Consider the following 25,428-nt stretch of genomic DNA (forward strand, 5'->3'; position numbering starts at 1 on the left):
ACATTTGCCAGTTGGACCAAGGGTGTTCCCAACATGGAACAGCGTGTGCAGAGGCATGATAGCAAGGAAAGGTGAGTGGATGGGGTAGGACTGAGAGCTGGGGGTGCATCTGGGCTGTGCTGCAAAGGCCCTGATTGTCACACCAGAGAGAGGCACTTTATTCTGTAGAACAGAGTCCTGGTGCTCCCCAGGATGACTCAGGGCTGCTGAAGTCCAGGGCATTGTAGGGCAGACTGAGCGGGGTGATGTGATGAGGGTCAGGGTGGAGTTTAGTTTAGATGTGGAATTCAGGGAGACCTCTCTGAGGAGGTGAAATTCCCCCCAAAAAGAGAAGGAGCCAGCCCTGTAGAGAGTGGGGGTGGGGCAGGGCACAGAGGAGGGGCGAAGATTCTGGCAGACAGCATAGCAAGTGCAAAGGCCCTGAGGCAGGAATGAGCCTGAGGACTTCAAGGAGCAGACAGAGTGAGTGAGAGAGGGGATCAGAGAAAGGGATGAGGAGGGGAGGTCAGCAGGGCTTTGTAAAGAAAGTGGGGGCTACTGTAAAGAAAGTGGGGGCTACTGGGGACCTGAAGGCACAGGAGAGGCCCTATCAGAAGAGATATTTGTGGTCAGTCATTCTGGCACCATCTGGGAGATGAATGGAGGAAGACAGATGTGGAGCTGGTTGGACCAAGAGGTGGTTGTTGAGTGAGGGATGAGGCGGGTGGACTGGGATGCACCTTGGATGTGGCCCCAGGGGTGATGGGTTGGAGGAGGGAGATGAAGATTGGCCCAGGAGGGTCCTGGGGATAGTGGGGCCCTTTGCTAACACAGGGAAGACCTGGGGAGGAGGGGGCTTGGGGAAAGTCAGGAGCTGAGCAAATTCCTGCCATGGGGATGCCCAGAAGATGTCCAGAGGTGGTTCTTAGCCAGCTGTGTGCATGTGCACATGACTAGGGCTGGGGAGAGGAGTGCAGGAGGAGGCAAGGTGAAGATGGCATTGGAAGCTCGAGACTGGAGGAGAGCAGCCAGGGCGTAATGGAGGAGAGAAGAGGCCCCAGGACTGAGACTCTGAAAGACTGGTGCTCAGGAACTTAAGAAGCACACGGAGGCTGGGGGACCTCCGAGGGGGTGGTCAAGGAAGGAGACCTTGCCTCTGGGCAAACCTTGGAGGATTGGGTTAGGGGTAGAGGTGGGTCCTCTGGATGAATAGAGCAGGGGCTCATCTTGCTGGGCTTTGGGTGGCCATGTCTTCTAGGTCTTGGGAACTACCTGGCAATGCCACACTCGGTCCCTGTACTGATTCCCCATCCTGCTCCAAGTGGGTGGTCCTCCCAGCATGAAGGTTACAGCCCCTGAGTTCCTTTGTCTGAAAAGAAGGGAAGCCAGTGTGGGAAAGGCCAGGAGAGAACGGTAGGAAGCCTGCCAAGCCCAGGCTGAAACCTGGCATCTGATCAAGGAGGGGCAGGAAGAGAATGCCCCCATCCACACGGAAGCAGAGCCACCTCTCAGGCTGGGGACGGTTAGGTTCACAGAGAGGACCTTCAGGTTTGGCTACATCAAGTCACCTGAGTGGCTGATGGGAGGTGAAGGCCTGAAGAGGGGAGGGAAGAGGGGAAAGTGAGGTGTGGGACTTCACATTCCCCTCCGCATCGTATAACAGGAGTGAGAACAGTGCTTGTTCATAAGGACTCTGACGTGTCAAGTGCTCGGCCTCGTGCCTGCCCATTGATAGCACCTGGTCCGTTTCAGCTTTTACTGTTTTCCTAGAGGGGCATCCATCTCATGTTCCTTGGCTAAGACCCAGGCGCCTGTTGCAATCTCCTATCTCTGTGAGGCAATCTTGGGAAAGGCTTGGGGAGGAAGAGTTCAGTCCCGTAAAAGAAAACACTGTGAGTCTGAGCTCTGTGGGACAGAGACAGGCAGCCTGGGTGGAGTGAGCTGCCTATCACCAGAGGATGCCCGGAGTGTAACAAGAGAGGATTAGCACCGAATGGTGGCATCTCTATCAGAGGCATAGACTCAAATCCTGACTCAGTGGCATCTGGGCAGGTGGTGGCAGGGCTCTGCCTGGTACCCAGCACCCCTGAGTCCAGGCCAGGTGCATCTGTGCCGTGTTCCAGTCAGATGGAGAGCTCTGAGCCTACCTTCTGACACAGCGCTTCTCAAGCACCCAGGCTTTCATTGATTCATTCAACAAACACTTATAGAACACCCACTACGTGCCAGGCTCTGTGCCAGGGGCTGGGATATAGCTATGAGCAAGATAGATAAAATCTCTCCTATCTCAGAGCTAACATTGCGGAAGAGAAAGCAGACAGCTTACAAAATAAACTCGTAAATACACAAGAGGATCTCGTGTCGTGACAAATGCTACGGGGGATTTTAAAAGTGAGTGATGTAATGAAGGAATAGCTGAGGCTCATGGGGGTGTTGTCTTTTGCCCTATGGGTATTTTACACCTTTATATAATCAGTGGTATTAAGGTTTTCCTTTTGATTCAAGGATTTTATTTCTGAAGAAGGCTGTCTTTATCCTAAAAATGATTTATTAGGCTTTCTTCTAATACTGCCTTTATAGATTTGGAATTTATTTTTGTGTGTAGTGTGAGGTAGGTCCCAACATTATATGGTAACTCCTTTCCCTGCTAAGTCTGAATGACACCTTTATCATATACTAAATTCCCGTATGCACATACTTCTGTTTCTGAACTCTGGTCTGTTCCATTGATTTCCTTGTCTCTTTGTTTTGATTATTTGAACTTCAGAGTGCATTTTGGTAATAATAGAGAAAGGTCTACCCTCTATTTCTTTTTTTTCAGAAAATTTTTGGGGATTCTTAAGCACTTTTTTGGATGAATTTTAGAATCAGCTTGACAAATTCTGTGGCAAATTCTGTTGGGACTTTGGGATCGCACTGAAGTTGTAGATTAAGTAGAGAGGAATTAACACCTTTAAGGTATTGAATCTGTCATCCAGACACATGGTATGTATTTTGAATAAAGTTTACTGTTATATCCACTAGGCAATTAAATTTTTTTTCTTCATGTACATTGAGTATGTTCACTGTAGATTTATTTCTAGGATTTTTTTCTCTTTTGAATGGGTTTTTTTTCCCCTAACTTTTTCATTTAATTGTCACTGGTGTATAGGAAAGCCACTAATTTGAGTTCTGTTTTGGGCCACCATATTGTAATAATGATTTTTAACTATTTTAATTTTAATACTTTGTTTTGATTCCCTAGGGTTTTCTAGGAAGATGAAACCATAACATGTGCAAGTAATGACTGTTACTTGTCTTTCTTTATCTTTTGCCCTTTTTTCTTGTTTTATTTCATTTGCTAGTATCTCTAGGATAATGTTAAATAGTAGCATTGTCAGTGGGCGTTTTTGTCATTTAAAGACTTTGGTGGGGGATGTGTCTTATGTTTTCCCATTGAGTGTGATATTTGCTACTTGTTTCTGGTAGACACTGGATATCAAGAATTCTTTTCATTCCTCCTGGTTCCTCAGAGCAGAACAGTAACAGGTTGTTATTGAAGAGTATTGTCCCTGTTTTACAGAAGGGAATGGAAAGTTAGGAAAGCTCGGTGACTTGCCGTGCCCACTAAGCAGATGAATCTAATGATCCGTAGTGGGCTCTTGCTGTTGCTGGAATGGTGCAGGCTGTTGACACCCCTTGGGGCATCTGTTCCTCACCTCTGCCAGGTTATATGAATTGCTCAAGGACATTTAGAGGTCCTTGTAGGCTTCAGGACCTACATAGCCATTCAGTCCTCATACAGAGAAGGACACTGAGTCTTTAGGGAGGGGGACCAGCTATCAATGGTAGCTCTGAGATGTGGACCCGGGTCCATCAGGCTCAGAGGTATGCATTCCATTACCCCATTGCCCCTCAGCATGTGCACAGTAGGCATTCTACGGGAGCTTAATTTGTGAATGCCATTTATTTTCAGACCTCAGGGGCAAATGCTTGAATTAATTATACTCCTCATTTCCTGGCAAGGCTCTTATCATCCCCTATGCAGGGCTCTCCCTTGTTTTATTTGTGAATTTTTTCTCTTTTATCCTCTTTCTCCATTCCTATCACCACCACCACCCTGTAGGTTACAGCTGTCTTCTGTGTAATATGTATTTTTTTTGTTTTCTTTTCATGTGTTCTTGCAAAATGTGCATTGTTATTTTGTGTGCAATATTTTAAATTTGTATAATTGATTTCATTTGGTTTCTTCCTTTTACCCCTCACCTCTGTGTTCTGTGTTCTTCCACGTTGCTGTTTGTCCGTGTGTCCTGCTCCACATTGCTATTTGTCCACATGTCTGGCTCCACATTGCTGTGTGTCCACATGTCCAGCTCCACGTGGCTGGATGTGCATCTGATCTGTTGTTTCGGACAGTTGCAGAGTCCTCCACGCAGAATGTCCCCAAATTTTACTCATCCACTCCCATGGTGATGGATGCCCAGGCTGCCTCCAACTCTTCCACAAATGACACTGCCATGGGCATCCTTATATTGGTGTGTTACGGGCCTGGGCAGGGCTTCCCTGGCATATACCCCCAGGAGCAAAATGCCTGAGTCCTAGATGATGCACATACTCAACTGCGTAAGTCCTGCCTCATATGCTTCCAGGCTGGCTGCACTGTCACTGCTTCCACCCTTGGGCATGAAGGTCTCCACCTGTCAATGGCATTTATCACTCTTCCTAGTTTTTCCAGTTGAATAGATATTTTAGCTTTGGGGTTGCTTTATTCTTGTTAATTTCCAGGAGTTTATTATGTCTTGTAGTGGCAATTCCTTTTCAGTTTTAGACATTCCAGAAATGTCTTCTAATTTGCCAGCAGCCTATTATATTTGTCTATGGAATTCTTTCTTATACAGAAAATTTGAGTTTTGAGGTAGTCACATTCATCAATTTTTAAACCTACAGTCTGTGCCTTTGAATTTTAAGAAGTTCTCCCCTGCCCTGACTCCTCCTGTCTTCCCCAGTCACCAACATATTCAGCATTAACTTTTTCTATTAACTCTCCCAAATGAGCTGTGTCATTCCTCACTGCTGCTGCCACTGTTACCTTCCCGTCTCTTGTCCTGTCTTGGCATCTAGGTCGGGTTCATTAGAAGCAGAGTCTCAGGCAGGGGTTCTTGTGCACGTGATGTGTATTAGTCCGTCTCTGTTGCTTTATAACAAAATACATGGAACTGGGTAATTTATAAAGAAATGGAATATTTGTTCCTTACAGTTTTGGAAGCTGGTAAGTCCAAAGTCCAGGGAACACATCTGGTGAGGTGACTCTACAGCAATGCCGGGTGTGACATGGTGAAATGGCAGAAGCAGAGGGAGACTAACCTCCTCATTCACTCTCCTTTTAAAGCCACCAGAACCACTCCCATTATTCCAGGAATGGATCGATCCATTCACTACGGCGTGGTCCTCACAATCCAGTCACCTCTTCAAGGCCCCACCTTTTAATGACCATAATAGGATTTCCCACCCTCTTAACACTGTCCCAGTGGGGGTCAAGTTTCTAATACATGGACTTTGGGGGACACAATTCAATTCACAGCATGGTGGTTCATTTGGGGAGTCCTTTCAGGAGAAACTGTCCAGGGAGCAGGGAATAGGAACTGGACAGAGCCTCAGCCTGATCCTGCGGGATCTCTGGTGTGTGGTCCCCACAGGGATGTCCCCTTTGAGACAAGGGGGGCTAGGCCTGTAGCCCCATGCTAGTTTTGTTGGCTGTCCTCCTCCCAGCCCCACCCCCATGGGGAGAACTTAACCTCCCAGGCAGTTCTCCAGAGAAGGTTGCAGTTGTGAGTTGTTAGCAGCCCCCACACACGGCAGCAGGGCTGGGTAAGTTTACCTGCCCAGGGAAGCAGGTCTGGACAGGAACCAGCTGCAGCTGCTGTACTGGGTGCCCCGACACCTTGGAACCAGATGCCTCCTCTTGGTGGTGACTCTTCCTGTGTTGCCACCCACAGCCTCCACGAAGGACCTGATGGAGACATGCTGCGCAGCGGGACAGCAGTGGGCCATTGATAATGACGAGTGCCTGGAGATCCCCGAGAGTGGCGCTGAGGGCGACGTCTGCAGGTAGGGCCGGCTCCCACTCTCTGCTCCAGATCCCTGGTGCCTTGGGTCCCAGGCCCCAGCAGCGCAGGCGAGCATGTGGCTGTGTTGGGCCAACTGGTCGGGCTGTCTCAAGGCTTAGACAGCACAAGACTGGTCCCAAGAATAAAGTAGCCCCGTACGCTGGTAGCTGGCCTAATGAGCAGCATCAGAAGAGCGCACAATTTGGAGCAAGGTTTAAAGGAGCATTATCACTTGGGAACAACTAGGTGCTTCTCTTGCCACACCTCACGGTTGCTGCTGTGCAGTGCTCAGCCCCCTGGGTTTTCTCTCCTTAGCCCTCTTTCTTTCCCTACTTTGCTACCCTGGGGTCTCCAAAAGACTGGCCTCTCACCGTTCTCTTCTGCCGCCAGTGCTGCTTGTTTCTTCTGACTCTGGTGTTCTCAGCCAAGGAATCACTTATACCCACGTCCTCCTTTTGCCAGACCCAGGAGAGATCTGGGTTAGCCATTCACCCCTTCTTTTTTCTAGTGACACCATCTTTTCCAGCCTACTCATTTTTGCAGACAAGGGAGGTGAGGTTCAGAGAGGTGATGTGATTCACCCAAAGCCACGCAGCTCACTGGCAGCATGACCAGGATCAGACTTGATGTTTCTACTTTCCAGCCCATGCTGCCTCCTTTGGAAAAATTTAAATTCTAACCTTGTCTCTTTCCTTTCCCTTCTGTTGTCTCATCAGTCTGGGGCTACATAGGAGTTAGAATGTGCACCATCCAGAACCCTGGAGTTTCGAGCTAAGCAGCCCTAGTGTGTGATTACATCCCTCTCGTGATGGGGAGCTCACCACTTCATGGACAGCTGATTCCATCACTGGGTAGTCCTCTCTGGGACATGCCCCTCCTCAAGTGACCCCTGCTTCCCTGTCCTGGCTCTGCCCTCTGTGCTGCTAACTCATCAGCCAGCTGTACCCCAGGGCAGCCCTACAGTGATCGGCAAACAATGACTGGGGACCTGGAGGCTACTCTATTCCAGGCTGACGCACCTTGCCCTTTCTGGTATTGAGTCTTCCTATCCTTTTTGGCCCTGCTGGGGGGCTTTAGTGCCAGCCCCTCTTCCTCAATTGTCAGGGACACGCAGTGTGAATCCAGAGAGACCCAGGCCTGAGTCTTGGTTAAGCCAAGAAATGAAACCCACGTCACTCGGTGGGGCTTGCACGAGCCCCACCACCAGCACTGGGCCCACTTGCTGTGCACTGTGGGCAGGGACTTCCCTTCTCTGAGCCTGGCTCAGTTTCCCCTCAGTGAAATGGGAACCATTGTCCCTCCTGAAGAGGCTTCCTGGGAGGAGGGGGTGGGCACTTGGGGGCTGAGGTGCACCTCTGTTGCAGGACAGCCCAGAGGCACTGCTGTGTGTCCTACTTGAAGGAGAAGAGCTGTGTGGCTGGCGTCCTGGGGGCCAAGGAGGGCGAGGCCTGTGGGGATGAGGACGACGACACCTGTGGCGTCTCTCTGTACAAGGCAAGCCCGACCTGCGGCATTCTGGCCTGGGACTGGGACTGGGACAGGCTGGCTCAAGCCTGAAGGCCCTCAAGGCCCGGGGACTAGACTGTCTGCAGAGAGTGACAGGGGAGGGGGATTCTTCTTCTGCACAGAAAAGATTGTGTGTTCTTATACTGACTGGTCAGCTCACAGAATGTGCATTGACTGCCAGTGTGTGCCGGCCGTGTCTTAGGCATTAGAGACACAATGATGATAACGCACTGGCAATCCCTGCCCTCAAGGGGCTTTCCTTGTAGTCAAGGGAACAGATGGAGATCGAGGTGAATACACTGATAGGTGTTATGGAAGGCGATCATGCCATGGAGGAAAATCTAGAGAGGCGAGGGGGAGGGGATGCTCTGTGTCAGAGCTGGGAAAGGCTGGAGTTTCAGCTGACTAGGTGGGTGCAGCCTCACTGAGAAGGGGACATTTGTGTAAAATCCTGGGGGAGTAGATGGGTGTGCCATGTGGACGTCTCTGGGAATGCTCTCCAGGCAGAGGGAATGGCGAGTGCAGAGGTCCTGAGTTAGGAATGTGTGTAGCCTGTACCAGAGTGACGTCGAGGCTTGTGTGGCTGGAGTGGAGCCAGCGAGGGGGTGTAGCCAGAGTTGAGGTCAGACAGGTGATAGGGCAGATCCTGCTGTCATTGGAAGGACGGTGGTTTCACTCCAAGTAAGGTGGAAACCGTGGAGAGTTTTGAGGGATGTAATCTGGGTCCCTCTGGTGGTTGCAGGGACCAGTTGTTGAAGATGGTTTTCCCACAGGGTCAGTAGGATCGGGACTGGGTAAAACCCTGCCAGGCAGCAGGGGACAGGGAGTGGATGAGGGCTGTAGGCAGGGGGAGCCGCATGAGCTGACGCATGGGCGGGTCAGCGTGGGGACGGGCTGTGCCATCCAGTGGGTCTGGCAGCAGGAGGGGCAGGCCACCAGAAGTCCTCAGGCTGGAACCTGAGGGATGATAAAAGCTGCGCTGAGACTTTGGGCTTCAAGTGGAGGGTCTTTGGGGCACTGAGAGAGAGGAGATTGGTCTTGAGCTGCAGCTCACGCTGGCCTCTGAGCGGCAGGGCTGGGCCAGGAGGGCAGTTGGGCCACCCGTGATGCAAAACTCCCGAGAACACTGATTTTTCTCTCATGTGCTGGAGGCTGGAGGTAGGTAGGCCTGCCAGGCTCCTGCTGTCTCGTGGCTCCACCAACTTTAATTTGCTGCCTCGTGGTCCAAGTTGGCCACTCGAGCTCCAGGCAGAGGCAGGAGGAAAGGGGAGAAGAGTCCCCTTCTTTTAAAGTATTTTGTATTGTGGTAAAATACACAGGACGTAACACTGGCCATCTTAACCATTTTTGAGAGTACAGTCCATTGGCATCGAGTACAGTCACATTGTTTGTTGTGCAGCTGTCACCCCCATCCAGCTCAGAACGCTGTCCTCTCCCAGACTGAGACTCTGCGCCCGTTACACACTAACTTCCCATTCCAGCCCCTGGAAGCCACCATTCTCCTGTCTCTATGAATTTGACTACTCTAGGGACCTCACCTAAGGGAACTCATGTAGCATTTGTCCTTTTGCGACTGGCTTATTTCCAGGGTTCATCAGTGTGTGTTAGAATGTCCTGCCTTGTTAAGGCTGAATGCCATTCTGTTGTATGTGTAGACCGCATTTTGTTTATCCACTCATCTGTTGGTGGACACTTGGGTCTCCTCCACCTTTTGGCTGTTGTGAAGAGTGCTGCTATGAGCATGGGCGTAAGAAGAGCCCCTTTTTCGAAGGCAGACAGCACTTCTGTTTAGGTCTTGCTGCTGGAACTTAATCCAATGGCCACACCTAGCTGCAAGGGAGGTGGGAAATGTAGTATTTATTCTGGGGCACTCGGGCGCCCCACTGAAGATGAGGACGAAGGGAAAACAGACAGGGGGGTGATAGCTGGCTCTGCAGCAGGGGGTGGGAGCAAACGAGGGTAGAGGATGTTTCAGGAAATACTGTAAAAGGGGCAGAGGAGGAGAAGGGGTTGAGGAAGCCCACTATGTGTCAAGTCTGGGTGATGGTGGCAGAGGTCTCTGGAGGAGGGCAGCATTTGGGAGAGGATTTTGACTTGGAGTTTTATCATGTTGAGGTCAATTTTTCCTAAAACAACTGGTATTAGCGAAAGGACCTGTTGACAGGTCAGTTTAGAGTCCCCTTTCTGTCTTTATGTTTGTACTGGACCAGTTCCCTTTTCTGAGCCTCAGATTCTCCATCTATAAAATGGGGATAATAATCTGTGTCTTATGGGATGCTTTTGTGGATCACAGATCATGCAAACTAAGTAATTTTTAAGTAGGTGGTGGGCCTTCAGCACGTGCATTGGGAGATGCCAGTCTAGAGCTTTGGTTAGCTATTGCTGTGTAGCAAACCATCCAAAACTTAGTGGCCCATGACTTTCTCATTGCGTGAGTCTGCAGTCAGCTGAGTACTTCAGCTGACCTGGCTAGGATTGCTTATGTGGCTGTCACCAGCTGAAGGCACTGCTGGGGCCAGATGATCTAGTATGGCCTCAGCTGGGATGTCTCACCTCTGCTCCACGCAGTCTCTCAATCCCCAGCAGGCTCACGTGGGCTTGTTCAGTTAGTGACTGAGCAGGGTTCCAAGAAAGAGAATAGAAGCTGGCAAGGCCTTTTGAGGCCTAGGCTCAAAACTGGCACAGTGTCACTTCTATCTTATCCTATTGGCCAAAGCAAGTCATAGACACAACTAAGAGTTTGGGGAATGCACTTGCTGTCTTGTCTTGAGGAGCTGCAGGTCACATTGCAAATGGTGAACAGAGGGAAGAGTGAACAATTGGGACTATTACTGTAATCAGTCTGCCACAGTAGTTGAAAAAAATTAAGCCAAGTTCATTTTTGGAGGTAGACAATCTGGAACAGGGGTATATCTCACAACATCTTTAGGGACCCAGGTTATGTTTCACCACTCTATCATCTTTAACTTGTAGCTTCCATCTTCAGGGTCACTTCATGGCCCCAGATGGCTGCTAGAGCTTCAGACATCACATATGTGTTCCATAAAAGAGGAAGGGGAGAGCAAAAAAAGATGTACTTCCAAGTAGAGTCAGGCTCATTTAAAAGCTCTCCTGAAAGCTCCACCTAGGGAATCTCTTTCCAACTGCCATGGCCTGTGGGAAATGTCTTTTAGCTGAACTGAATAGAATTGGAGTCTGCTAGTAAAGGTGGGGGGATAATGTGTGTGGCTATGGGTTAATTTATAGTTCCAGAAAAGGACATTTATTACTTACTGCAAAAACCTTGCATTAGCCCTACTCTGTGCCAAACCTGGGAAAGGGAGGCAGATGACCCCTCTGCCCTGGGTGAACACACAGGGCGGAATAGACAAGATAATGGTCAGTTGACCCCCATTTGTCAGACCCTCCCAGAGCCTGGCCTCAGGCTGTGCCCTGGGGACCCTGTGTGAGTCACACCAGCCATGCCGAAGGCAGACGCGCTCTGAGAGGCCAGGGTGTGGGTGCTGAGAGCCGTATCTCCCTCTAGCAATGCTGCGACTGCTGTGGCCTGGGACTTCGTGTGCGGGCCGAGGGCCAGTCATGTGAGTCCAACCCCAACCTGGGCTACCCCTGCAACCACATCATGCTCTCTTGCTGTGAGGGTGAAGACCCCCTCATCGTGCCTGAGGTCCGCAGGCCTCCGGAGCCCGTGGCCACACTGCAGAGAGGTGAGTGCTGCCCCTCCTTGGCTGGGACATCGGGGTCAGTCGGGTGAGGAGGAGAACTGTTGGGTCTCCTGGCCAAGGCCGGGTGCCTCTGGCCTTCTGTGGGGACCCTGGGCCCACTGTCTTCTGTGGCTTGAGGCACAAGCTCTGGTCTTGACAGAGTTCTGTGGCCTCTGACTGTGGGCTCTTCCCCGTTATTTCCAAGATGGTGATCTCGTTCAGTTTTCTGTGTACTGTCCACTCTACCTAACCACCAACGATGACCCATCACCCCTCCATTGTCCGCTCACCACCCTCACATCTCTTTGTCCATCTACACATCCATGCATCTTCCTCCCCTTCCACTCAGTAATCCACTCTTTTATCCATCTGTCTATCTCACCTGTTCCTTACCCTTCCTCTCAATCTCATGTCCATCTCTCCACGCATTCATCCGTCCACTCCCTCATTCATCCCCAAACCCCTATCTCTCTACCTGCCCATCCACCCATTAAGTCATCCATCCATCCTTCATCTATCCATTCATCCATCCATTGCCCACCCATCCATCCATCCTTCATCTATTCATTCATCTATCCATACATCCTTCATCTGCTCATTCATCCATCCATCCATCCTTCATCTGTCCATTCATCCATCCATCCATCCTTCATCCAGCTATTCATCCATCCATTCCCCACCCATCCATCCATCCTTCATCTATCCATTCATCCATCCACCTGTCCATCCATCCTTCATCTGTCCATTCATCCACCCACCTGTCCATCCATCCTTCATCTGTCCATCCATCCATCCATCCATCCTTCATCCAGCTATTCATCCATCCATTCCCCACCCATCCATCCATCCTTCATCTATGCATTCATCCATCCATCCATCCTTCATCTGTCCATTCATCCATCCACCTGTCCATCCATCCTTCATCTATCCTTTCATCCTTCCACCCATCCATCCATCCTCCATCTGTCCTTTCATCCATCCATCCATCCATTCATCCATCCATCCATCCATTCTTCATACTTCCATCTGCTCGTGTATTCACCAGCCCGGCCAGCAAGGCTTTCACTTGTCCACTTGTTCACTTACCCTTCCTTCTGTCCATCCATCCTCCATCCCTCTCACCTCTGCCATTCTTGTGTCCCCAGGGTACATAACCATGAACAGGGAATTCATTAATCAACGTTTCTGCCACTTGCCTGATCATCACCTTTAGGCCAGAACTTCTTTTCTCTGTCTTCTTAGTGCCTGGCCTTGTGCTTTGCCCGGAAGAGTTGCTAACAAATGATTGAATGATTGAATGAATGATGGGTTTGTTTGGTGGCCACCCCTTCACCACCAGACCTAGCCCTTTGAGGGCTGAGCAGGCCATGCCCTCTCTGTGCCCTGCCCAGAGCCTGTCCCTGAGCAGCCTTAGGCAGCGTGGGAGCTGGAGCCCAGAGCTTGGGCCATGTCCCAAGGCTCCAGTCCTCAGCATCCCTCCATCTTCTGTCCTCATGCTGAGGTCATTGTTCCACCTGCCATGTCCAGCCTCTGTCACCCTAGCCAAGGCTGTCTCCTGGACCCATGGCCATAACCCTTCTCTGTGCCCAGGGGGTCTGCAGGAGCCCAATGAGGGTGTCCCAGTGAGTCAGTGGTGTCCTTTGTGCAGCTGGGCCTTGGCAGCCCTGGGCTGGTACAGTGGAAGCCCTGGAGTGCCCCTTTACAGGGGTCCACAGCCTTCCTGGCTTGGGGCCAGATGCCCAGGATGCTTCCGGGACCAGCAGCCCAGTCTTTTCTGTCCCTGTGGACCACATGGGCCCATTGCAGGCCTGTCCTGGGCACTTCATGGAGTGGGAATTGAAACCACAGAGGTGGTCCCAGTATTGAGGTTAAACTCCTGGCCTCTGGAGTCAGGTGCACCTGGCTGGAATCCCAGCTCTCCGCCTACCTCGAGCATCTTCTTGGAGCCTTCGTTGTTGCATCTGTCAGGTGTCATCTTACTCCTCCCCTTGTCAGTGAGAGGATGAATGAGGTGATCCTTGTCAAGCGCTTACAACAGTGCCCAGTGATGCACTCAGGGTTGCCACCCCCCTTGCTAATTGTCATGTTTCAGCAGGTCAGAGGAGGAAGCTGAGGCCCAGGAAGGGCACCCACTGGCATACACACAGCCAGGACTGGACTCCTTTGCTCTGATCATTCCCCATGTGAGCCCTGGGCTTCATGCTTCCCTGAATGTGACCCAGACCCATCAGCCTTGGCTCGAATCAACCCCACTCTGTCACTATGATGTAGGATTGGCGGAAATCCGTGCATGGGGATCAGGATGCCCATTGTCCACAGGCTAACAGGGCTGAGGCACTCTGAGATGAGCCCACACCCCAGGGTGCGGTGTTCCCTGGGCATCATGGTGGGCCCAGCAGATACCTGCATCTCCATCAGGACAAGGCAGGGCAAATGAGTAGAGGCTGGACCGGGCCAGGGCAGATTAACCACCCAGACAGACTGGGCAGCCTCCCCAGGCCAGTGCAGCAGACTCAGTCCAGTCCAAGGAAACACCACTTGCTCAGATTGCCTCTAAAGGGGCTGGTTGAGTCCTGATGTGAAGGCCAGGTTAGTACCCAGAAGAATCTGGTTCAAGGTAAAGTTTGGGAGGAAGTTTGGCTTCAGGGGTCTCAGGAAGTGGGTGGGAGGGGAACAGGTGGGCAACAGGGCAGGGCAGGGTCCAGAGCCAGAGATATGTGTTCCCTCCTCCTGGGAGGAACCTACTGATGAGGGTGAGCTGAGCCTGCATCCTGATAGTGCTGCCCAGCTCGTGGCATGCTCAGAGGGGCCCTGGGCCCAGGTCTGTCCACTGCCTGCCTGCAGGGCTGAGTCTTCACAGGGCCGGACCAATGGCCATTGTGGCCCCAACTGCAGGTGCTGGCCAGGACTGATTGGACTGGAGCTTAATGTAAACACCCCCAATATGAAACACATTCCTCAGACATGACTTCACGCAATTGCTGTCTCGGGGGACTCGGCTGATGGATTTGGTGGGAAAGGCAGAGGCCGTGGGCTGGTGTGGAGCTTGAGGGACCATGTGCCTTTCCCAGGGCTGTTATACAAAGAGCTTCCCCAGGCAGCTCAGCCCCAGGAGCCTTCTCTCCCACCCTCACCTGCTCTGCACTGCAGCCCTGGGAGGTGGGTTTATCCTGGAACGTGGAGGCACAGAGACCTGGTGCCGCTGAAGGTGACACAACCAGGCAAAGCCTGAGTCAGAGTTGTGATCTGATGGAATGGATCCCTTTGTTTGGGGCCCTCTCTGTTGCTAGGGAAGGTCCTCACTGATGTCACTGAGTTCAGGGGTCTGAAAACAATTCAACACTTTAGCAAGAGCTTACCTGTGGGCCTGGCCCTGTCCTGTTGCAGGGAACTCAGTGCTGAAGACTTGGACTGGGCTTGGATGGGTTCGTTCTTATTGGTGGAGGTCTGTTCATTCATTCGTTCATCCATCCTTCCATCCATCCAACCATCCACCTGTACATTTGTCCATCTGTTCATCCAGCCATCTACCAGTCTATCCATCCATCTGTCTTTCTGTCCATCTGTTCATCCATCCATAACACCCACCCACCCATCCACCCGCCTGCCCACCCATTCATCCATCCATCCATCCGTCCATCCGTCCATTCATTCAGCCATCCACCAATCCATCTGTCCATACATCCGTTTGTCTGTCCATCCATCTACCCGCCCTCCCATCCCCCCCTCTGCCACTCATCCATCATCCTTCATCCACCCTTGCTGTGTGCTGGGCACACAGAGGGCCTGGTGAGGACCTGCACTGGTTTCTCAGGGCTAGGGTCTCAGACACTGGCTCAGGCCGAGCTGGCTCTGTCTTGAGAGCCAATCTCCGCCCCAGTTTCAGAGGCAGAGGTGGCAGGCCAGGAGGCTCTGTCGCTGGGCACAGAGGCTGAACTGCCCAACAGCCTGCCGGGCGACGACCAGGATGAGTGCCTGCTCCTCCCAGGGGAGCTGTGCCAGCACCTCTGCATCAACACCGTGGGCTCCTACCGCTGCGCCTGCTTTCCTGGCTTCTCCCTGCAAGATGATGGCCGCACTTGCCGCCCAGGTGAGAGCCCTGGGCAAGGGCTGGACAGGGGCTGATCTCACCTGTGGAGCATGGCGTTCCTGGAGTGGAGACTATGGGGTACTTCACCTCCCGCCACCCCACACGTTGGAACTTGCAGGAGCCAGAGGTCTCCAGCAATGGGGGCTTGCAAGGCCAGGCAGACAGCCTTCCCTCCTGGATCTCCATCTGCCCCTGCCCCCAGGTTCCAGCTCAGGGGTGGGCTCAGGCCTCAGAGGCTCTCACCAAAACCTAGCTGTGTCCCCAGTGCTGGGCCTGTGGTGGTCAGACCCCTGGTCCAGAAGGGCTGTCTCCCTGCCAGCTGTCCAGGGACTGATTCATTTCCAGTCTGGACATTCTTTCTCCTTCTTCCCTCTGTCTCACTTCCCTTCCCTCCACCCCTCTCTGCCCCAAGTAGCTGAGGTTATTACCTTCACCCTGGACCTCAGTTTCCACTCCTATGAAATGAGGTGGGGGGATAAATGTCATTGCCTGGTGTGGTACCCAGGTGTGTGAAGGGCTTGTGCCTGTTAGTCCCTGAGGCTTGGCAGAGGACACAAGACTGGCCCCTCCTGTTTGCTCTCTCTGTGACAGATGGTGACCACTCACAGCCGGAGGCTGCACGGGAGTCTGCACTGAGGCCAGAATCTGCCCAAGTGGTCCCCAACACCATCCCACTGCCACCACCACAGCCCAACACTTGCAAAGGTAAGCAGAGGGGGAGATGTCCCTGGGCAGGGCCCCTGGAGCCATAGGGTGGGTCTGGGCTGCTTGCAGGTGGTGAGTTCTCCCTGCTGGGCATGTGCAGGATGGCTCCTGCCGAAGGGGTGCTTCTGCTTTCAGGGTTGGTGGGGCCTGTCAGAGTTGAGTAGCTGAGAAAGGAGATGGGGGAGCCTGGGGCGAGTGGAGAGTGTGTGTGGCCCCAAGCAAGCCAATTTGTTGCTTTTTGTCTCTGTTGCTGTAAAATTGAGACAGTAAAATCCTTGCTTGCTGAGCTGTCGTGGAGGCGGCGTTCAGTAAAGCCTAGAAAGTTCTTTCATCGTTCTTCTCCCTTAACACTCTTCCCCCTTTCACTTTTCTTCATCTCTTCGCTTTCTGTCTCTTCCTCCTTCTCTGTGTCCTCCTCACTGTCACTACTGTCACTTGAGGGACAGGTTGGGATCTGAGTGGTGGTGGAGGGAGACCCAGAACATCATCCTTGACACCAGTTGGTGCTGGAACCAACCTAACGGGTGCATCTGTGGAAGGATGAGGAGTGGGGTTCCTTGTCTCCTGGTCTGTCTGCCTCCCTGGGCCTCTGTGTCTGCCTCTGACCATTAAGTCAGAGCCGGCGGCAGGTGGGGGGGGGGGGGGGCGGCGAGGCAGTGTGGGCCAAGGCCACGGCCTGGCTGTCTCTGATTTCTGTGCGGTTTCTTCCCAGACAACGGGCCCTGCAAGCAGGTGTGCAACGTCATTGGGGGCTCGGCCATGTGCTCCTGCTTTCCTGGCTATGCCATCATGGCAGATGGCGTGTCCTGTGAAGGTGAGTACCTCGGGGCCGCCCTCCAACCTGGGCACACCTGACTTGGCCTGGGGTGGGGTGGCGTGGCCAGGACTGAAAACTTGCTGTGTTTATGAGGGGCCGATGTGGCCGTGGTGAGGAGCCATCAGTAGAGCAGCTCACACAGTTGCTCCCTCTCTGGTCACCATGCAGGAGCACATGCCCTCCATCTGGGCCACTGCGCTGCCCCACAGCTTCTGAGCCTGAGCACCTTCCACACTGTTGCTCTGCATTTCCTAGAGTGGCGCTCCTAAACCTGAGTGTGCACCAGGCCCCTTGCAGAGCATGGAATCCCCAGAGATCCTGATGAAGTAGGTCCAGGGTGGTCCCGGGGATGCTGATGCTACTGCTCTGTGGACCACTCTCAACTCACTCTGTCCGAAGTTGGTCTGTGACCACCATGTCCTCATCCGAGGGTGGAGAAAGGGAAAAAGGGAGTGATGCCCAGTTTTTCCCAGGGCATCACCAGAAGTGGCGTCCAGCCCTCCTGCTTGCCTCCAGTGGGGCATGGGAGGGAGGCTGGAGAGGACCCTCGCCGCATCTGTGACTAGAGCGGAGGAGGGGGGATGGAGATTGGCAACGATTCGCTGCCTCCACAATTCACAAAAGGGCTGAGGGGGTCCACTAAGCACATCCCCTACAGCCCGGTGGCCTTCTAGGTCTGGGTCTTGTCTCGGTGGGGCTTCTGTGGGCCAGGACCACACAGTGAATGATGCCCCAAGAAGCAGCCCTAGAGGTTCAGAGACTCCACATCCTCATGTCTGGAGGCAGGACAGACAGAGAATGCAGAGTCTAGGAAGTATTTCAGTTCAGGTTCAAGTTGAGGCGACACGACCCTGGTGGGTGTGTGGTGATAACGGGGTGAAGTCTATGTGGGAGAATACCCACATCCCTCCCATGTCCAGCCCCTCAGCTGAGACTATTCCACTGTGGACAGAAACCATCTTACAAGCCCAGAGAGGTCAGCAGACTTGCCCAGGGAGCACAGCATGGCCATAACAGCAGACTTTTCTCTCACATGGTGGGGGTGGATCTCGGGTCCAGGGGGTGCTGTGTCCTCTGGGCTTTGTCCCCCTCTCCCAGGGCTCTGAAGATGCAAGGAATGCATCTGTCCTGGTCAGGACTCCTTCTGGCCAGCCCTCAAGAGGCACCTGGGGCCAAGGGCTGGTGCAACTCTTCCTCTGCCAGCTGTGTGGCCTGGCCCATGTCTGTGTCTCTCCTGGCCTCCCTTCCTCCTCTGGAGGGCCCCTGGCAGTATAGCCTGTGGGGTCCAGGCCAGAAGTTGCAGGCAGGCATCCAGAGGGTGCAGCCTGCCCTGCAGAAGAGGCCTGCCCTGCAGAAGATACCTTCCGAAATCATTATGAGTTACACACCATGACAAACTCAAGAATTCTTAAAACATCCCTAGATTTCAGGTTTCTCTTGAAACTTCGTGTAGTCTGTCCATGAAGGGCCCACACCCCCTGCCCCTTTGGACAGAGTGCAGGCCCCACCGTGCCTGTAGAGCCCCCGTGGCCCTTCTCCTGTTTATATTGTCTGCTTGGATCCCTGACCACTAGGGTTTGCAACCCCTGCTGTTGTGTGGTTCCCTTGGCTGCTGTGGAAGTGGGGCATGTACAGAGAGTGGGTGAGAGGCAGCCTCTGGTCTTGCCCTGCTGTTTGACCATGGACAGGCTGCTCACCTTCTTTGAGTCTCACCTCCGTCTGTCCTTACTGGAGCAGCGGGTCCCAGCTCCGATGTCTTTTGGCTCTGCAAACTCAGACTTGGGCTGAGGCCCAGCTGTGCCTCTGACAGGCTGGGAGGCTCTGGGCAGGTCCCTGCCCCTCTCCAGGTCTCAGGTGCCCCCTTTGTCACGAGATGCTTCATAGCAGGCCACGCCTCTCTAACAGCCCTTCTGTTTTTCCCTCCGTGGTTGCCACTAGACCGGGACGAGTGCCTGATGGGCACTCATGATTGTAGCCGGCAACAGTTCTGTGTGAACACCCTGGGATCCTTCTATTGTGTCAGCCACACAGTGCTCTGTGCCGAGGGCTTTATCCTCAATGCACACAGGAAGTGCGTGGGTAAGCCAGAGCCCTGCCTGCGCCCACCGCCACGGCCCTCTGCTCTGCTCCACGCCAAACCCGCCACACTGCAGCCACATGCCAAAGGGACTGCCCTTTGCATGTGAGCTCTCAGCACCCAAGCACCCCCATGCTCTGTGTCATGCTCGCGTGTCCTGGTGTCCTGTCCCGCTTACCCGCCGGCTCCACTGAGCAGCTGCTTTCCCCAAGGATGGGCCTGCGAGTCAGAAAACTGTAACTGGACATGGGCCCTGGCTGGGTCATTGACCCACCTGGGCTGCAGGAAAACAGGAGACCAGATGTATAGGCAGCAGGATAGTGTTTGGGGTCTGCAGGCAAGGAGGCCTGGGTTCCAAGAAAGACCCCCTAGTGGCTGTGTGGCCTTGGACAAGTGACGTGTCTTCTGTCAGCCACAGTTTCCTTTTTTTGTACAAAGGCGGCTATTGATCCTCCTTTGATGATTAGTGACATGTGTACAGTGTAGCACAGAGCCTGGGGCACTGTGAGCATGTTATGTCAGCTGCTTAGAGTATCCTTAGATGTATCCAGAAGCAAATGCACAGATGCTGGGGTCTGGCAGACCTGGCTTTGCACCCCAGCTTAGCATTTGTTTGCTCTGTGACCCTGAGCAGTGGAGCAGTCCTCTCTGAGCCTCCATTTCCTCTGCTCTAACTGCAGGGCCAGAAGGCCAGGCAAGGTCTTGTAGCCAGAGCCAAGCCTGCACGTACCATCTCTTCCCTCTGTCTCTCTGTGCCCCTGTAGGCCAGGGGCTGGGCCACCGGGAGTGCTCTGTGGGCAGCGAGGAGGGTGGACTTGATTCTCTCGTGTCTGGGGTATCTAATGTTTTCACAGAGGAAATGTAAACCCTTGTTCTCCTGCAGTTCATGGTCCTAGACAGAGATAGACCCAAAGTATCAGGGACTCAGGGCAGACTGTGGTAAGTGCCACAAGAGACACGGGTGCAGAGACAGGTCATTCCGACTGGGGGCATCTGGATGCACTTTCTGGAGAAGGTGGAATTTGCACTGGCCTCCAAGGAGGGATGGGACTTGGAAATCGGGACAGGCATGCAGGGTAGAAGGGACACGTTGAACAAAGGTGTGGAGGTAGGAACAGCAGAGTGCATTCAGGGCACGTGACCAGAGCCCCGTCTGTCTTCTCTGTGCTTGGGGACCATGTCCAGCCTGGACATGTTCCCTTCCTCACCCTCCGCTGCAGGGCGGATGGGCCCACGGTGCTGGGCTGAGCGGCCACTGCAGACATGTTTGCCCCAGGCCTCCAGCCGTGGGCACAACATGTGCCCTCCTGAACCTGCTGGCGGCGGGCTGGGCAGCTCTTCCCGTGGGGCCGGGTCTGTGTGTGCATGTCTGGGGAGGTGGATCCCCTTCCAGGACACCTTCCCTCTCACCATGCCCGAGTGTGCAGGCTCCCCTGGTTGCCTGGAGATGAGACCTCATGCTAAAAGGGGCGCACAAGGGGGTTCCGGGAATACAGAGCAAAGGAACATTCCATTCAGCAAAATTTATGAGCTCACATTCTCACCGTTTCATCTTGTCCCCTCGTTGTTCATCCTACACAGACTTGCAGTGCGCTCTGCGTCCTTCTGTTCCTCTCACTCACGTGTTCATTGTATCACCTGTTAGTACCTACTGTGCTGTCTTCCCATCATTTATGCACCTGCTAGCGTCGCCTGGTGTCTTCTCCTGCTCATTCGTATGCTCCAGGCCTGTGTATTAACCCAGGCAGGTGAGACGGGGGGCTCCTGCTAGAAGGGAGCGTGGTCTCCGCAGTTCAAATCCTGCTCTGCCACTGTCTGGGTCTAAGACCTGAAACAAGTCAGTTACTCTCTCTGAGCCTGTTTCCTTATCTGTGAATGGGATAATAGTGCCCACCCAAAGGGTCATTGTGGAGATTAGATGAGTTAGTCCTTGTAGAGAACTTGCTAGTGTTTTGATGTCATTATTGATTCAACAAATGTGCTACACTGTGGCAACCCGCGGAGGTCGTGAGCTCCCCGTTAGTGGATATATGTGAGCCAAAGGGGGACAGTATAGGGTGTGACCTCTGCCAGGGGCTCATCTGTGCTTTACCATTTTGTGCCCTGCACTTTGATGACTGGCCCCTGAAAAAAGTGTTCCAGGTGAGCTGGGCTCCAGGCAGAGGGGAGGCGAGCAGGCCCTGGCTCTGGGGCCCGCCCTGCAGCAGCGCTTGAACATGGGGAAAGGGCACGGCTCCGGCTTTTGTTCTTGCTGCTGCCAAATGCTGGCCGTGTGACTTTTGTCCAATCACATCACTTCTGGGAGACCTGTATTTCCTCATCTGTAAAATGGGACCAGCCATCTCTGCATTGCAGGACAATGGAATGACGCAGTCCCTATAAACTGCCTGGCCTTGGTGAGCCTCAGTCAGTGGTGGCTGCTGTTGTGTGTTACTGTGATTCCCCCAGGCTGTGGGAGGCTCCCGGGGCTGTGGTGTTTCTGGGGTCCTGGGAACTTGTCTCCCTTCGTTAACCCTGCCTGTAAATGTGAAGTCTTTCTCTTGCCCGGCCAAGCCTTGCTTAGAACTCTCCCTTCCCCATCTGCACGTCCCCACCCAAACCTGGCAGGAATACCATTTGGTTCACCTGGTAGTTTGGGAGGGTCTCTTTCCCCATAGTTCTGCCCCCTTGGTCCCCTAGTCGACCTTGTAGACTCAGCTCAAATGTCACCACCCCTGAGAAGCAACTGAGCCCCTGGAGACTATGCCTCTTCTCACCCTGGCGTCTCCACCTGCCTGACCTGTCTCCACTGCTGGATGGCTGCTCCTTGAGGGCAGGGCTGTGGCTGCCACACCTGCTTGACCACAGGAGCCTAGCACAGAAGAGCTGCTAGTGAATGTGTGTCAATGGATGGATTACTGAATGAATGGTGCACCTGCCCTGCCAGATGGAGCTTCAAGGAGGCAGGACCTGGGTCACTCCTCCACACCTGTCCTCAGCCCTGGCCTGCGGCGATCTGGGAGGTGGAAACCTCAGTGGTCCTACTCTGGCCTTCCTGATGCTATGCCTCCCTCTGTTTTGTGGCCTTGTTCCCACCTCAACAGCTTATCCCTTGTGTCTCCCAAGAGTCATTCCTTGACCTCTTCTCTGTGTGCCCTCTCCTCCCAGATAACCTCAGCTATATGACCTCTCCCAAGTTAGTGTCTCTACCTAGGCCCCTTTTGTGAACTCAGAGGCATGTCTCTGGCTGCCTCTTGACTCTTGAACTTACATGGTCACTGGGGCTCCTGCCTTCTCCTGCCAGCCTGCTCTTCTCAGCTCTCCCATCCCAGGTGCAGAGCCGAGATCTGTGCAGCTGCTTGGCCAAAAGCTTTGTAGACCTCTTGGTTTCTCTTCCTCTCTCACCGTCATCTCATCCATCTGTGGATCTCATTGGTTCCACCTTCACAATATTTCCAGAATCCACCTGCTTCTCCTTGTCTTTATGGTTGGTGGTCCCAGCCACCACCATCTCCTGCCTGCATTAGTCTAACAGCCTCCATCTTAAGCCCCCCACCCCAGTTTGTTCTCCACTCTCAGCCAGGGCACCCTGCTAAAAATAAATCAGACCCTCTCTTCTCTGTTAGGAACCCTCTATGGCTCCCACCTTCCCTCCCAACCTGACTCCATCTGCTCCCCCTCTTCTTTCTTCTCTACCCCACAACCACACTCGCCTCCTGGCCAGCCCTAAGGCTTCCTCCTTAGGCCCCCACATCCCTATGCTGTGTGCCTGGACCATCTGCTCAGCTCATTCTGTCACTTCTTCAAATCCTTGCTCAAATGTCCTCTTCTCTGGGAATCTTTCCCCTTACTTAAAATTGTGCATGCCCCTGCTGCACCTGGGCACGCCTCATTTCCTTTGTTCTGCTCTGTTTTGTGCATAGCACTTGTGACCACTCTCCATATCATGTTTGTTTATGTATCTGTCGATGTGTCTCCTTCCCTTGAGTGTCTACTCCGCAAGGGCAGGGATTTCTGTCTGTCTTGTTCGCTGATGTACCCCTGGTGCCAAGAACAGTGCTTGGTGCATAGTGAGTGCTCAATAAATCTTTGTTGAATGAAGGGATGCATGAATAAGGGGACATCAGCCACGTACCACTCTGGGTAGTGAGCACCTTGAGGGCAGGACCCAGCGCACCCTCCCTCCTGGTGACCTGAGGTCCCCTGGCTGCCACTGTCCTGGAGCACCCTGCAGCTCCTGACACCCTCACTGTCCCCGCAGACATTAACGAGTGTGTGACGGACCTGCACACGTGCAGCCGGGGCGAGCACTGCATGAACACAATGGGCTCCTTCCGCTGCTACAAGGCACTCACCTGCAAGCCTGGCTATATCCTCAAGGATGGCGAGTGCACAGGTGAGAGGGGCAGGTGGGGGTGGGGGGTGGGGCCCTCCTGCCCTGAGCCAGGACTCCCATGTCATGCCCCACCCCTCGCCCAGTCCCTCCCCTGGCTGCCCAGACAGGTCCTTCTCCCTTCTGGTGAGCTCCCATCACTTGGGTTTCCTGCACGTGGGAAGAGCCTGCAGTGGTGTTGTTTGGGACAGAAAAAGGGGAGTCTGAGACTGGGTCGGGGGAGGCCAGGGTCTGCCCTGGCTTTGCTGCCACTTGCTGGTGTTCTGGGTGCTGGTTTTTCCCTGTGCCATGTCGGTTCCCCCATGCGTACATTGGGGTAGAGCCTCATGGAGGGGTCACTTCTGCCCTTTCATTGGACAATTTTTGCCTTCTAAGAAGAGGGAAAGGGCTGACCCCGTGGCTCACTTGGGAGAGTGCAGCACTGGGAGCGCAGTGGCGCTCCTGCCGCGGGTTCAGATCCTATATAGGGATGGCTGGTGCGCTCACTGGCTGAGCGCTGTGCGGACGACACCAAGCCAAGGGTTGCGATCCCCTTACCGGTCACAAAAATGGACAAAAAAAGAAAAAAAAAAAAAAATAAGAAGAGGGAGAATGTTTATTCAACCTTTTCAGCAAATACTTCGTGAGCTCCCTTTCTGTGCCTGGCAGGGTTCTGGGTACCAGGGACACAGGGTGGGATGTGTTCTCCTTTCTCTGACCTCATGGTGAGGGAGATGGGGTGCACGCAGCAAACAGGGAGATGGTGGAGTGGCCATGGGCTGGGTGCTACTCTAGGTGGGGGGGGTCCGAGGAGGTCCCCCACGGAGGTGATGTCAGAGTTGAGACCTGATTGATGAGAGTCTCTTGGGAAGGGAGTTCAGGTAGAGGGAACGGCAGGTGGGGAGGCCCACTAGATGTGGGGAGGAAGGAATCTTAGCATGTTCATAAAACAGAAAGTGTCGGGGGTTGGAGCCTTCCTACTACCAATGCCACCTCCCAAAAAGTGTCAACGCATGATTTTACCTTGGGATTCAAGCAGTTGTCTCCTGTCTGTCCCTGGCATATGTGGGGCCGTGGTTAAGAGCGCAGGCTTGGGAGCCAGACCATGTGGGTTCTGGTCCCAGCCCAATGCTCCCTAGCTGTGGAGACTTGTCCTTGCCTCAGTTTCCCCCTTCATAAGTTAGGGCTAGTCATAGGTTGTTGTGATGATTAAGTAGATAAATACAAGTGCTCTTCAACTTATGATGGTGTTACATACCAATAAACCCATCATAACTTGAAAATATTGTAAGTTGAAAATGCATTTAATACACCTGACCTACCAAACGAACATCATAGCTTAGCCTAGCCTACCTTAAACGTGCTCAAAAGAAACTTACTTTAGCCTACAGTTGGGCAGAATGATTTAATACAAAGCCTATTTTATAATAAAGTGTTGAAAGTGAAAAACAGAATGGTCATACGTGAACTTGAAGTACAGTTTCTACTGAATGCATATGGCTTTCGCTCTGTGAAGTTGAAAAATCCTCAGTCTGGGACTGTAAGCCTCAGAGTGCTTAGAACAGTGCCTGGGACCAAGGAGAAGTTCAGTAAATGTGGTTGTATCATTAGTGCTACTGGGATGTGGGCCACACCAGCGGCGTGATTCCACCAGCTTCCTGGGATGCACAAGACCGTTGTGACTGTTAAGGTCACAGTGGTCTGAGGGAAGGGATGTGTGGGCAGGGCTGCCCACCCGTGCACCCCTGACTCCCTGTCCTCTGTGTGGCAGACATGGACGAGTGTGCAATGGGAACGCACAACTGCCAGGCAGGCTTCTCATGCCAGAACACCAAGGGCTCCTTCTACTGCCAGGCCCGGCAGCGCTGCATGCAGGGCTTCCTGCAGGACCCCGAGGGCAACTGCGTGGGTGAGCGGGCGCTGCAGGGGCTCTTCAGGAGGCATTGTGGGGGGCTCTGTCTGAGGGCTTTAGAGACCAGCTAGGCCTGCCTGTCCTTTCCACGCCTCCATCCTCAGTGTTCCTACCTGTGAATGAGCACACCCAGGGCCCAACCGCAGCAGGCACTTGCAAAGTCATGGCTTGTCCTTATTACCCTGAGTGGTCTGACCTTGG

General features: G+C 53.3%; 1 protein-coding gene across 2 annotated transcripts in view; it reads left to right on the forward strand.

Moving 5' to 3' along the window:
• Positions 1 to 25,428, forward strand: part of FBLN2 (fibulin 2) — an 83,321-nt gene that overhangs the window by 45,767 nt on the left and 12,126 nt on the right. The window contains exons 3-11 of one of the 2 annotated variants that reach the window (XM_063113965.1): positions 5,955 to 6,066; positions 7,430 to 7,559; positions 11,098 to 11,278; positions 15,156 to 15,365; positions 15,957 to 16,070; positions 16,783 to 16,884; positions 18,826 to 18,966; positions 23,205 to 23,339; positions 25,087 to 25,224. In XM_063113965.1, the coding sequence (XP_062970035.1) occupies positions 5,955 to 6,066; positions 7,430 to 7,559; positions 11,098 to 11,278; positions 15,156 to 15,365; positions 15,957 to 16,070; positions 16,783 to 16,884; positions 18,826 to 18,966; positions 23,205 to 23,339; positions 25,087 to 25,224 (1,263 nt within the window). The remainder of the gene's footprint in view (positions 1 to 5,954; positions 6,067 to 7,429; positions 7,560 to 11,097; positions 11,279 to 15,155; positions 15,366 to 15,956; positions 16,071 to 16,782; positions 16,885 to 18,825; positions 18,967 to 23,204; positions 23,340 to 25,086; positions 25,225 to 25,428) is intronic. The other variant, XM_063113966.1, reaches the window with a different exon arrangement.

This window comes from Cynocephalus volans, chromosome 11, assembly GCF_027409185.1.
Source record: "Cynocephalus volans isolate mCynVol1 chromosome 11, mCynVol1.pri, whole genome shotgun sequence".
NCBI classification, from domain to species: Eukaryota; Metazoa; Chordata; class Mammalia; order Dermoptera; family Cynocephalidae; genus Cynocephalus; species Cynocephalus volans.